General features: G+C 40.9%; 1 protein-coding gene across 2 annotated transcripts in view; it reads left to right on the top strand.

Annotated features, from left to right (window-relative positions):
* The window catches only part of TENM1 (teneurin transmembrane protein 1), a 136,884-nt gene that overhangs the window by 86,253 nt on the left and 36,303 nt on the right, over positions 1 to 14,328 (top strand). For both annotated transcript variants that reach the window (XM_083876528.1, XM_083876529.1), the window contains one exon: positions 7,497 to 7,651. In XM_083876528.1, the coding sequence (XP_083732654.1) occupies positions 7,497 to 7,651 (155 nt within the window). The remainder of the gene's footprint in view (positions 1 to 7,496; positions 7,652 to 14,328) is intronic.

Here is a 14,328-nt window from a genome sequence, read left to right as displayed (position 1 = left end):
TATATCCAATGAGAATGCAATCAGTTGTTCCATCTTATTTTCTTAGTGGGGAAATACGTTGACGAAAATGTTGTGATAAACTGTTTACTTTAAAGATACTTATACATAATTCTTTAACGGAAGGTTCTAGTCATAAAGAAATGAGGAGGAATAAAAACCCGAGTCAGGAGTTCTCGGCAGGCAGCAATTATTAAACAGAAATTGTCAGCAGACAATGACTTGTCTATTGGCAAATTAAGGCAATGACTCCCATGCATCTCCCCTAAATAACATCAGTTTGAAAAGTTCCAGTTTTGGGGGTTTTTGATGTTAATCTCCAGGCAGTCTGGAGTGCCCCGTGCCCTTTTTGTACAGGACCTGACAAAATGCAGCATCAGCTGGTGGTCCTCAGCAGGGGGAACATTAAGAACAGAGATGTCTACCATACTTTATTACACTTTTAGAGATCCTTTTGGATCACTTTGTTTTGTTGGTTCTTCAAATACTCGTCAAGTCAGGAGATGTCATATTTCTATTGAAGTAACATTCAAACAGTATAAAGAAAACTATTTTCTCTAGGAAGCAGGAAGTTTTGACAAAAACTTCTTAAGCATGTTTAAAAATCCTTGGACACACAGACACACAGTGTTATATGGCATTTGACCACGGAAATTAATGAATTGTTTCTATAATAATGATAATAATCATATAATAATTTCTATGATAAATGAATTGCTTCATACTGCTGAGATTTTTACAGTGCAACAATAGGTCCCAGACAAAGAGTAGTTGTCAAGTTATGATTAAATATAATCACTTGCATTATTCAATGAATAATTTGTATTTCTTTTTTAATAATAATTATTATTATAAATTCCTGTTATTAGGAATATTATTCGCTTTTTTTTTACTTTCCTTGTCTACTTGTTTTTGTCCTGAGCATTCATTTTTCCCACTATAAATGAAAAATAAATTTCCCCATTACTTGATAGAAAGATAGTGTGTGAAAAAGGACTCCATTTACTGGTTGTCTGATCTTGGTTAGTTATATCTTAAAAGCTGGACTCTAATTTTAGCTAGTAGCTGCTTGTAACTGAGTAAGGGCTTATCTAGAAGACTCTGTTTATCCATTTGCAAAACTGATAAGAAATACCTACTGTGTAACACTTGTGAAACTTTATCCTGTTGGGTAACATCCTCAAAGCTGTGTTAATAGGTGGAAATTCAAATTCTCTTTCTTTCTTACTTTTCTGGATCAAAGTTGCTTTGAATAGCGCTTTAACTTTTCTGAACTCATACCCATTTTTCTACTTCTGTGAACATGCAGGGAAGATTGAGGAGAGTCCTAGATTGTTTAATTATTTAAGTCTTTCATCAGTGTTTATTTCTCATTATCTTTATTTGGCAAGACTGCCTTTGCCTAGTGACCAGGATGCCAGACAGGCAAATATCATGAAGTGAGACTAATCAATCCTGATCTCATCTTTCCACAACTCTGATTTTACAGGTAGCAAACACATATAGCTTTGTTCAGTCCATTCCCAGTTCTCTGTGAAGGACTAGAGATGGGGTTTAGTGAATATTAATCTTGCACTATTGTATGTTGAGCTGACTTTGAAAGATGCTTTTAAACATGCATGGCTGATGTAGTTGAAATTTGAACTTCAATATATTATTTTTACTGCAACTTTCTTTAATTCTGCAGAGATCTCAGACTAATGAGTCATGTAATAGATGACCAAGTACTTAAGCAGAATGTGAAATGATACAAGGTGGGGACATAAAATAAGATCTGTGACAAGCTGAACACATTTATTACACGAGAAGATATTGAAAATGAAGAAGTAACTACACAAGATATTAATCACTGACAGAATTCCAATCACTTGAACTTTACCAAGTAACAGATTTTAATTTTGGGGTGGGGAACTCTGTTTGGTGGGTTTGGAGATTTTATTTATTTTTTTTTTTTTTTAATAAAATTTATTTATGGCACATCTAGTTGCCAGCACTATCTTTTAAACAATCTGTTTAGTATTTAAGATAAGGTGCTTGAAGATCATGTTCTGATTTTAACTAGATCAGCCACTGAGTATTGGAGCAGTAAGAAGCACTAAAATGAATGGAAATACTTGGGACTTGTACTTAGCCCTGCAAAGCCAGTGCCTGGATCAACACCATTAAACACTTACCTACCCTGCCCTGCTGGAATCTGGGGGCTTTAGATCTGTAAAGAGCTTTGACTTTGCAGGTGGAATTGACAGAGGCAGTGAGAGCTTGAGACGATCAAGTTACCAGACTTTGCTGAGCTGCAGCATCTCCCTGGCAGCAGGGAAAGAAGAGTCCAATTAACATCCAATTTCCATTAGCTGGTGTCCATGAGCAGCATTCTCACAGGACAGCTCTGCTGGAAATGCAAGCTGAGTAACCCCTGTAGAGCAGTAGGTGACTCCAGTGATGCCACCCTAAACATCAGGATTTACACCTTTGGGAAGACTAAATCTAAAGATGCAAACATTGAAGGTCCTGCAGTATCTGCTTTTTGACTGCTGGGTCCAGACCAGCATCCAGAGCTGGATGCACACTTTGTCTGCACCCTGTCAGTGCCTGGGGAAATCTGAGTGCACACTGAGCACAGAGTGCCTGGGTGCAGTGCGCTGACCTCTGCACAGGCAGTGACCTCAGAGAAAGCTCCAGGGAAATGGAGAAGCTTGGAGTAAGTCCTAAACCCCATGCACAAAAATTCCTTCTCCACAGCTGTAGCAAAGAACTTTTTCACTCAGACCAATGGCCATGAGATAGAAACGCAAATGAAAGCATAATTTAAAAATGAGTTCTGCAGTGTCGTTTTATCTATTTTCCTTGCACTTACTTTCCTAAGGAGATATTAGTTTAAAAAATCATGGTTTTGAAGATGTGTTCATCCTAGTAGCTTGCATCCTGAAATAATCAGTCTTGTTGCTCCTCATCCTCAGCAATACATTCTAAAGTGAATAAAGCCAAAACAGTTGCTCAGACTAAACCTTTACCCTTGTTAAATGGCAGTAGCCCATTTGGGACTGCTCCTGTTCAGCTGGAAGATTCATTTTCCTTTCAGTAGGATCAACCCAATTCCTATTAAAGCCTTTTGTGACAACAGACACACTTGCCAAAAGTAATGATAAATGCTATTTTTCCAGAAATCTTTGCTATTCTTTAAATTCCTAAGACCTTTCTAACCTTTCCAAAGAATTCAAAAAGGAAAGTAGAATGGAGTAAGATTTTTCACTAGCAATATATAAAGTTAGAAATAGACAAGCCAAAGTAATTTGTAGCCTCAAGTCATTATCATACATGCATCATAAAATCAGCAAAAAAAAAAAAAGTCATGCCATTTTTCACTCATTTAAATTTATTCCTTATTTTTCTCTTCAGTAGCCTTAGCTAGTACCTATGATTTCCAAAGCATGGGAAACTTGTAGAATACTGTAAACTTTCTGGATAGCAGACTTTTTCTAAATTTCATCCAGCATTCATCTGAATTCATAAATCATTCACTGTTCTATTCACCCATGTCAGCAAGATAACCCCACTGATCATGTCTCAGGCTGGAAGCTGAACATTTTCATTCCCAGTCAGGAGTTAAAAATGCTGTTTGCTCCAAGTCTACTGATGTGCCTCTAAAGAGACCCACACTCAAGTGCCAGGACTGAAGTCGTGCTCCAACTGACAAAGAACTCCTGAATATTTTGCAGCTACTGCTGAGACAATGAGGAGGTAAAGACGACAAGGATCACAAGGCAGGAGACTGCAAATCACTTGAATCATATTTTGAGTGGTGTATTATGGTAACCTATAAATAACTAATTGCATAAAATTGCTTTAGTTCCTAGATGGCAGCTTTAATTAAAAGGACTGAAGACATTTAGAAGTTTAGAAATGGATGGCATGTAATTTGCCCTTTTAGCACAGTAAAATGGTAATTAACCAATTTGATTCACTTCTTCCCATTAAAAGTTTTATGAGAATCACAAGTTCCTTCTAAATACAGTTGTTCTTTAGCAGAAGGTGGCATTCTCTTTTATCCATCCTCACCAGTAGTTGTAGATGTTGTTTTAAAAATTCTTCAGAAGTTTAATTAGAAGTTTTCAATGTAGAATGCTCATTTGTAAGTTGTTAGGCATCAGTTGGGCATAGAATTTAGTTCATTAAAAAAAGAAAAACAGAATCAGACTGAGAGCCTGATACAAACTACATCTCCTTCTCTCAAAAAAAAAAAAAAAAAAAAAAAAAAAGACCTTTCTTACTCACTCCTGGGGTGAGCACTGCTCCCACTTGCACTCAAGTGCAATTCATTACCCTCAGCATGTGCCTGTTTCCTCCCCCCGTTCCTTGGTGATTAAAGCACAATTGCTGTGCTGTGTGTGATTTGATTCTGCATTACACTGTACGTCAGAAAAGGATTAAAAATAAGCTCTTGGAGTACAGATTATGTGTAGCATCATTTAAGATGTGACAGGAGCATTAATGAATCCAACTCTAATGAATAAATTGGGACAGTTCAGCCACAGATCTGTATTGTTTTCCAATGGATGCTTTATGTAGGGTATTTGTCAACAAGACTTCAATGCATAAGTAATTCTTTCAAGCAGGTAAAGTCATGTTGTTTCACTGGAGAGTCACAAGCTCTGGGAGCAGTAGGTGATTGCTGAACATCTCTACACTCAGTGGTACTTGAAGAAATTGGCATCTTAGGAAGTTCCAGAAATTCAGTGCAAATACTGAAGACTTGGGCTAATTTATGCCTTTGCACTTGCACATGTCCTTCCCTTGCAGACAGGTTGCTTTCCTGCAGTGGCTGGAGAGCAACATGAACACTAGAAACATTAAAAGATCCTTGATTTTCTTATCTAGTCAGCATTTGAAATCCATTCAACAACACAGCTGAGTAGCTTTATTTCATTGCAGCATAATTTTTGATTTTTATATAATGTGTGGTTTGCAGCCAACACAGCCATCTGTTCTCAGGGAAATTGCGCAAAACAGAAGATGCACTTGCCCTGGTGACAGATCCTGGCCTGTGCTGTGTGTGGTGTGGATCTGGTCCAGCTGAGAGGCAAAGCTCCTCTCTTGCCATGCAGCACCTCCCTGTGCCAGGCAGGCTTAGGCACAGCCCCTGTGCTGCCCTGCCCACTCACATCAGCTTCTCCTTGCAGCTCCTGATCCATGCTGGAAAGCAAAGCAGATCCCATCTGATATCCCTGCAGGATGGAGTGTCAGTGAGACAGGGACAAGGGACCATCCCTTCCCCAACCAGAGCATACACATCACCCCAACACCAAAACAAACTTCTCAGACTCCCTCTTTACCTCAGCCCACCTTCAGCCTTTTGGCTTTGGGCTTCTCAGGAGCAGATGACAGACAGGAGCTTGACAGTCGTTCTGGAGTTTCCAAAGGCACAGTTACTTTCTAATTAAAGACTGAAGATCCTCTAAGGGAGCCAGGACCAAGCAGTCACGATTTATGAGCTTGCAGGCTGGCAGGGAGTCAGGCTGTGACACTGTCTGCTCTTCCTTTAGCCCTTTATAACCTCCTGGTTTTCCCGAGCTGACCCATCCAGCCCCCAGCAGATGATTTCAGTTCCCCAGGTGACATCTGTCCTGCAGAACCTTCAGCCATCTCACACAATGAGGAGATGGAGCCCAGCCCTGTACCTTGGGCACTTCTGTCCTGGCTGGAGGAGGTGACAGGATGGTGAATACCCTCCTCTGAGGGCAGTTCACAGCCAGGTGGATGCATTGCACTGGTAATTGAAAGAATTAATTTCAACTCCAAACACTGTGCTAATAAACTGGGAGCTAGATGCTGCAGGGAGTGTTGCACACTAAAAGTAACTGCTGTGGCTTTGGGATTTTTAATGTGCTGATACCCTCAGACCTTTGTGATCACACCCTCAGACCTGTGCAGGGTGCCTGAGAACCACCTGTGGTGAGGGGACACCTCAGCAGAGTCCTGGGCAGTTTGTTCTGGGAGCCTGCCCCCAGGTGTTAAACACTGCAGGAGAAAGCAGATTACCCTGGGCGTAATCTATGTGTGCAACTCCAACTCAATCTCCAGGCATTCCCAGCTGCCAGGTAAATATGTTTATGGGCTTGGGGAGGCCATTCCCCCTCTCCTCAGCCTATGGGAGATGCATGTTCTGCATCAGGAGTTCCTGGTCCTGCCTATACTCCCCACACCGCTCCATCTCTCTTTTCTCCAGCTGTAACTGCTCCTATAAATTAAACAAAAAACACTTGAATACAAGGGGTTGGAAGGTGAGGAAATTCAGTTTGAGATTACTTTTCTACTTTGATGGCATGTAGAATTGCTGTGTGGGATCCTAAACTGGCCTGCAGACAAGTGTTTTGCAAACTTAGAGTACATACAGCCTTCAGTTGTGCTAAATGCAGGGGACAAAAATCAAGAACTATATAAGCCACTGTCCAGACCATCTGTTCAAGTCCTCTGCCTTTCATTTCTGTGTAGCAGAACATAAATTCATTATTAAAATAGCTTGGCTGTGCACAGCAGCTGCTATAATTGCAAAGTTATGCAACTTTAAATGGGAAATTATGAAGTAGTTTAAAGCAAGAAATCAAGTGGTTTTGGTACAAAGGATTTCACAAGTCTAACATGAATAGTAGTACTCTTCTGGGTACATTTTCAATATTTGAGGGAAATAAGATCTTACAGTTCAAACTGAATGCAGAAGGAGCTGCAGGGGAGCTGTTAGACTGGGGCAGAACAAGGTTGGGCGTGAGCTCCGGAACAGGAGCTGTCCTGTGCAGAGCCCTGCCACTGGAATTCCATCCTTCCCCAGCTGCTGCAGGTCCAGCAGTGGGAGAACTGCCCCAGCTCCTGCTGGTGACCCCAGCTGTCATCAGCCTGACCATCATTTTGGGCAGCCCTGCCCTGAGCTCTGCCCTGAGGTCCACCCTGCAGCACCTACAGCTGCTCCTGCTGGGCACAGCCTGGTCTGCACCTCTGCTACCTGCAGCCCCTGTCAGAACAGTCCTTTTGGCCCTCTGGGGATGTTTCTTCCTGTGCTCAGAGAGTACAGCAACTAAAAAATTGTCTTTGCATGAGAATGAAGCAAGTGAAATGAAAATGAAGCAAAATCAACTGTAAGATAAGTTTTTAGAAAAGTTAGCGTTGCCCACTTCGTGATGGACGTGAAGTTATTGAAGAGCCTTGTTCTATGTGTGTAAAATTATATTAACAGCAAAGCCTCTGCTGTTTCGTTTTGTTTCATCCTCACATCTTCCCTCCTTCTCTTTAAGTCAAAGTGAATCTGATAGATGGGTATGAATTTCCCATATGCAGTTTGTATAAGCATCAAATAGTAATGGGTGGGGAAAAAAGCTCATACTTTTTAAAATCATTTCAGAATCAGAAAATTTTCATAGTCTAAGAAGAGAGGAAACATTTTAAGCTCATGCTTTTCAATCAAGATAATGCCAGTGCTAACACTCTTTTTACCCTTCCCCTTGATGCAGGTATCACTGTGGATAAGCACGGATTTATTTACTTTGTTGATGGTACAATGATACGGAAGATTGATGAGAACGGTGTGATCACAACAATCATAGGCTCCAACGGCCTCACATCAACCCAGCCACTGAGCTGTGACTCTGGGATGGACATCACTCAGGTAGACACCTGGTTTTTATGTGTTGTCACTTTGGAGCACATTGGAGAGACAGATCACTCACTTTGTTGTACAGGATTGTGTATGGAATATGCTGGACGAGTCAGAGAATTCTGAATGGCACAGGATGGAGTGGTTCTTCCACTCACATGGTTAGTTTAAGGTGTATGAATGTAAAACCACACTTGATTTTTTTCTCCCAGGAGATGGCCTGTGAATGTATAGAGGGTCTTATGTAAAGAATACAAACACTGACAAACCTCTTTATTGAAATTTTTCACAAAATCGACACCTTTGAGGTATTACACACACACTAAATCATAGACTTGAAATAAATACCCACAATGCACGTTCTGAAAAGCAACTGTATCAAATTTGCTCAATCATTTCTTCCAAAATTGTTGCTGATAACCAGAAAAGCCTATGAAATAATCACATCCCCTTGAAGTCAAGCATATTAATCTGGAATTATATCAATGAAAATAGTGGGATGATATTTTCACTTAGAAACAAGTGTATATCCTTGCAAGACTGCTGAGTTTATTCCAGAATGGCATAAACATAAATGAAAAATGAATTTGGCCCATCTCCACTTAAATTAGTTTTTGGCTAAGTTACAAACGGCATTTAAATCAAGAGAATATGGGTTGCTCACAAATTGTGTATTTAGAGAGACTTATGAAATAGGTTAATACAATAATTTCTCAAAGCTAAATCTGTTCTGACAGTAAAATCAACAACTTGCCCAAAATCAGTATTTCTTAATTTACTGAAGTACAAAAACGTATTCTTGGAGTAAATATGTAGAGTAACTGCCCATTGCAAACACCACCATTAATGGCGAGCTTTGGCTTTAAGGCATTCCCTTTAATAAAGGAGTTGATTATAATGGGTTTAATCATTTGTTCGAATATCAGTTTTTATGGTATTGTTCTTGGTAATGATTATGTGTTTGTTATTTACCACCTTCTCATTCTTAAAGCATAATATTCTGTATTCATAACCAGGGGAGGAAGGGACAGATGGGGCTGAAAAGATTTTATGTCGTGCCAAGTAAATGCCCAGGCTCTGAGTAACGACTTTGATCTCATACTTCACTGGGTGGGGGGGGAGTTAATCTGAATTTAGAAGGAAAGGAATGCTCAGTTGAAGTGTTTATAAGGTACCCCAGCATTGTCAGTACTGTTTCAGCCTGTTCAGAACTGGGATGACTTTTCTTCTCTGCACAGATCATTTCAGTGTTCTTCAATTAGTTAATAGAGATAGGAGATCTAAAGAAAATGGCTCTGCAGAGCTGTGCATGTGAATATTTGTGTGGATGTGCTCAACACTCCCTGTGGATTCCAGGACTCAGCAGACACCTACAGGGTCATGAGCCACTACAGGAGTGCCAAGGGAAAGGACTTGGCTGGAGAGAGAGAGAGAAAAGAGATGGGATCATCATTGTGTTTCAGTGCCTACAGGCTTTGGGCTGGATCCTTGTCCAGACCAGAGGCCTCTCTAGGTTGCATTTTATCTCATATGTGCACCCCCTCCTCATGTTTGCACATCCCTAGGGTACACTGACGTTTTTAGCTTGGTTATTGACAGTAGATGAGAGCTCATTGTCTGTCTGTCTGTGTCAGTATTCTCCTCCTCACAGTAAATTAAAACCTTGGGCCAATTTCAAACAAATTTGTAGAGAAACACCCACCTTCACAGCAATTAAATTCGTACATGTTCCATAAAAATATTAATCCAGTTGGAGGACAGAAACCTAAAGTGCCCTTTCAAAAGGAAATATTGCAGTATAAACTTTTTTTTTATTAAACTCCAGAGATTCCACTCAGGATGTAATAAATGCCCCATTCAGAGGAGAACTTCATTTCACACTCAGATCTTATTAAACTCCCCAGTCAGTCAGCCATGCGACAGGAGCCCTTAGGAAACCAGACTTCATCACATCCAGTGTTCTTGGAAGTTATATTGACGTTGTGGGAGTTTTTGTGTGAAAGTAAAAACACTACAGCTCATCTTGAGTGATAAGCTTTGCTGTTCTACCTCTATTGCTACAGTGGAAGCTGAGCAGAGAATTAGCAGATATTTCTGCCATCTTGCAATTTCATCCTGTGTCTTTCCTCCTGTGAGAAATATGTGGGCTGAATTTCCACTGCTCCAAACCACAAGTCATTTATATCTGTGTGAGTGGCTGCAGGTATTATTTGGGGGCTGTTTAAACCAATCTCTGGCACAGTGACTGCAAATACAGAGACCAAACATTTGCAAGTCAACAGAAAATGGATCCCAAGAGCTTTTTCTTCGCCTGTAACCGTGGCCTTGTTCTCGCTCTTGTGTCAGTCCCACCAGGCATGAGTGTGTGCCAGAGCAATTGCTGCAGCCTGATTGATGGTGTTAATAACTGTCACTGCTGTGTTCCAGAATGAAAGGTCTGCTTTGAAGACTTTTTCTTGACATTTGCACTTAGTCAGCCTTTGTTCAGCAGTTCTCCATGTGAGGGAACCCATCTATATTGTGTTGCCTCACATAAACTTGAGTGACACTGCAAAATGTTCTGCTCCCGGATAGAGATGTGACAGGGTTACTTACGTAGGCAGTTTGCCTGTACAGGTCAAATTAAAAGGCAGATTATTTCTAGGGCAGGGTTTAAAGGCAACCTAGGCATGGCAGGGATGTTGTGTCCTGCTTTGAGTGATGGGGAAGAGGAGAGAGGGTCATAAGTAATGAATGCTGTTGATGACCTAGTTGAATTAGTGAAGTGAGAGACACTGCTGGGAAGCAGGAGTGAAGAGGAGCAGAATTGCTGGAAAATGTATTCCACATGTCAGAAATGCAAACGCTGACATTGCTCCTGCAGTCACGAGGGCTGCAGGCACTCCCCAGCAGCAGCTGCACAGGCAGAATATGCTTCAGTGGCATTGTGGAAGCCTTTTGAGCTGAACAAAAAGCTCCCAGGACACGGTGACCTCGCCTGAAAGCAGCAATGAGGGTCTGCTCATCAGAGCAAGCACAGCCTGAGCAGAACTTTCACTGGGTGTGTTTGGAGGAAGGAAAGAAAAATGTGAAAGACAAAAATATGATCTGATGACCAGGTGAGAACAGGGGGAGCGAGCTGTCAGCACAAAACCAAACTGATTCTAGGCTGAAGTGCCTTAAGCCAGGCTGAGAGTAGAATATTGCAGAGCAACTGCAAGATTACGTGGGGCTGATAAATTAATTAGTATTGTAGGTCAGAACACACAATGTTCTTCAGGTGTTTCTCTATGTACCCGACATTATAAACTGCATTCTTGTAAAAGCAGAAAGAAGAAAAGGCATCTTTTAACACTAGATACACAATATTCTAATTGTGCCATCAGAAAGGGACAACTTTGTTTTCACTGTAGCAGAGTATTGCAGAACTGCTGCTGCTCTTCCTTTCCTTTTAGTCTTCTACCTGTGTCTTTTGATACATTCATCTAGCTGTGAGCAATTAATGCAGCATAAATATTCCAATTGCTGAAAAAGAGCACACAAAGCTGAGATAATAGTTTATAGAGCCTTTTATTTTATTTGTGGTCTTCCCTTATGGAGGACTTTCAGAGCTTTTTTTTTCTTTTTAGAAAAGACCTTTATTATTTTTTCTAGGTCTTGCTGGATGAAGGAGCTCACAAAAGCTTTTATATTTTTTCCAAAATGAAGTAATCTTGTTCTCTGGTTCTTTTCACTCTGCTGCTTAATTTCATGTTCTTTCTTCTCTAGCTTTGGTGGAGTACCAGAAAAGATAACTAGAGTGGAAGTCGTGGCCCCAGCAAAGTCAGCAACTGTTTTTGCCACTGACTTCAGTACAACCAGGACTTGGCCAAGCTTAATTGAAAGGGTAGTGAGAGACAAGTGTGTAAGGAGCAACTGCATCTCACAAGAGAGTTTGTGCTTCTGAGAAATAGCCCAGAACAGGTCTTCACTGAGGCATTTTCAAATCTGTTCTGAAATGAGGTGTCCCTCCAGTTTATTAAGTGCTACTCTTTGGAAACCAGAAGTCTGTACAGAATCATTCCAGCCACAGTAGCATATGCAGGAACAAGCAGTCACTGGCATCCACATTTCAGAGCAAAACCAGGCTGAAAGCCTTTTTAAAAAGGATCTTCAGGTATAAGGGCAAATAATCTTTTCCCAGGGTGCAGGATCAGCTGAGTAGCCTCTCTTCAACAGCAGCTGAGAGAAAAGATGTTCATAGAATTAGGACCTCAGTGAAAGAAAGTCTGAGAGCTCATAAATCAGACTCGTGGGTGTATAATGTGATTTTTTGAATATTAAACAGAAAGCAAGCTGGTTTCATCAGAACTATTTTATATTCCAATCAAATTCTTCTATCACTGAATTTGAAATATTAGTCACAGACACCAGATAGCATCCGATGAAGTCACACTGCAATTTCTCCCTTAAAACCCAAATATTCTGTTTGTATTGGGCACCTGCAAAACAGCAATTTATTTCAATTATCTGCCATAAATAATCCATTATGACTGAGTGAAGGACTGTGTACATTTTAATGAACTCTTCCAGTGATTGCATCCTTTCCTTTGATTGTTGAGGCAGTGTCAGACACTTGATGGGCAAGTGAAGGAGAACCATGCTCATGACTACCCTCTTACCTCCTGCTACACAGAGACAGGTTTGAATTCTTCTTTCAAAACTTTATTTCTAATAAGCAACTGCAAGAAGGAAAAATCTTCTCTGAGAATTGGATGGCAAATTGAATTGCAGATGTTCAGACAGGGATGGGTTGTGCCCATTTGCAGTGTGCCACACAGAGGATGTGCTTAAAGCTGTGCATGGTGGGGTCAGGTCACAGAGAGCTGGAAACAAGGAGAGAGAACACTGCTTCATGCAGTGTGTTACTCTGACAATAACACATTTACAGACAAATTAGTTAAAAATGTCTGAAGAACGTTCAGCTTGCACAAACTGGGCCTCATCTCCTGATGATAGCTTCCTTTGGGATGAGTGTGGCTTGCAAAATGATACAGTGCCTTGGAGAATAGATTTACAAAGTTTAGCAATGTAGGTCACATTGCAGGAAATCATAAATGTCTGAACATCACTCAGTAGCCATTCAATCAACTGCTTAAAGCAAATGGGAAACTTAACAGCATGTAGTTGTCTCCAGTGGGAACCAGAGAAAGGCATGAGATGGTGTAAAACCCTTTAGGTCCTCCATCCATAGGCTTTTCTTTATTTAATACCTTTTTAATTGCCACTTCAGAATTAAAATTCTTTGTCCATATCAGCAGTGGCAATAAAACCAATGTGATTTTTGCTGTTGCTACCATGAGCTGTAAGTCTGTTGGGTGGCTGATGAAAGGTGTGCCAAAAATGCAGGGAATCAGAAGAGTTCAAATGGTTGAATCTTGTATAAGTAGTCTAGTCCTAAGGAACTAATTTTGTTGTGAAATTATTTTTGTAAGCTTTCAGCCAGCCAGAAGGATTTATGCTATTTACTTTTTTGTTTGTTTGTTTGTTTGCTTGTTTGAAAAAATATGGAAGGTATTTTTAAAGGAGTTTCTAGACCTGGTACTTGCTAGGGATTCCTTTAACTCTCTGGGTCTAGAAGCTGCAAGAGATTGTAGGAATTTGCCCTGGAGGATGCCCTGCCACAAGCATGAGTTACAGTTTAGTTATTTTTCCCATCCTGTTTTCTTTCCCTTGCAGAAGTTGTATTTGCAAGTTTAACTCTTACAGGAACGGTTCAACCACAGAAATGAATTTGTATTTTCTTGTGAAAGCTGTGGAGTTGGCATTTGTTCTGATCCTTGTGGGGATGTTTCACAGCCCTGATCTGGCTGAGGAGCAGTGTTGGCTCCCACATCTCAGCTGGAAACCTCCTCATCCCTCCCTTCCCCCAGTGCCACTTTCTGCCCATCCCTGGGGCTAAAGCAGCTCTGCCCTGAGGAGCAGAGCTGTTGTGAGAAGTCAAGACCCTGCAGAGGCAGGCAGTTCCCTGGGCACAAATCTGCAGGAAGTTTTCATTTCAAGAATTTAAATTTTCATTTTGAGTTTGACTCAGAACCCAGGGAAGAGTCTACTAAGTATTTGGGTGATATATTCAGAGAGGCTGGTGTTGCTGAAAGGCAGGGGGGCTGCCTTTTCCAGTTTTGGAAATTTCATTTTCTGGATCCTTTCATCCTTTCAGTTTTTAGGCCAGATGCTTTTATAAGACACAGTAACATGCTAGCTCCAGCCCCTCACTGTTCCCCAGCAGCTCTTAATTACTGTCTCAATTAAAGCTTTTCCAGATACTCTTTTCACCTTATCTGCATTGGCAGCACACTGGCTTTCTGTATCCAGAATTTCTGAGCCCAGAACAGAGAGATGAAGCCAAAACTCAGGATTTATGCAACCCCACTTTTGTGCCATCTTGTCTGACAAGCCCCAGGACCTGGAGCTGGGAGTTACAAAGTGAGGCAGAATGGAGCCAGTGCTGTTAATAGCTGGATTCCCACCTGGCCCCAGTCCCTCCTTTTGGCTGTGCAGATTACCTGCAGCAGCATGTTTGGAGGACATCTATTCCCACTCCAGCACTACAGACATGTTTGGGTTAGATTCCAATTCATGGTCTATTTTGGGATATTTTAATTGGAGAGTCTAAGATGCCTCCTCTCAGAGGTACCAGTCTTTTCTAAATACTTCATAAATTCCTTCTG

Source organism: Zosterops lateralis (assembly GCF_965231275.1).
Source record: "Zosterops lateralis genome assembly, chromosome: 21".
In the NCBI taxonomy this organism is placed as follows: Eukaryota; Metazoa; Chordata; class Aves; order Passeriformes; family Zosteropidae; genus Zosterops; species Zosterops lateralis.
Note: the sequence above shows the minus strand (reverse complement) of the source record. Positions and strands in the feature narration are given on the sequence as shown.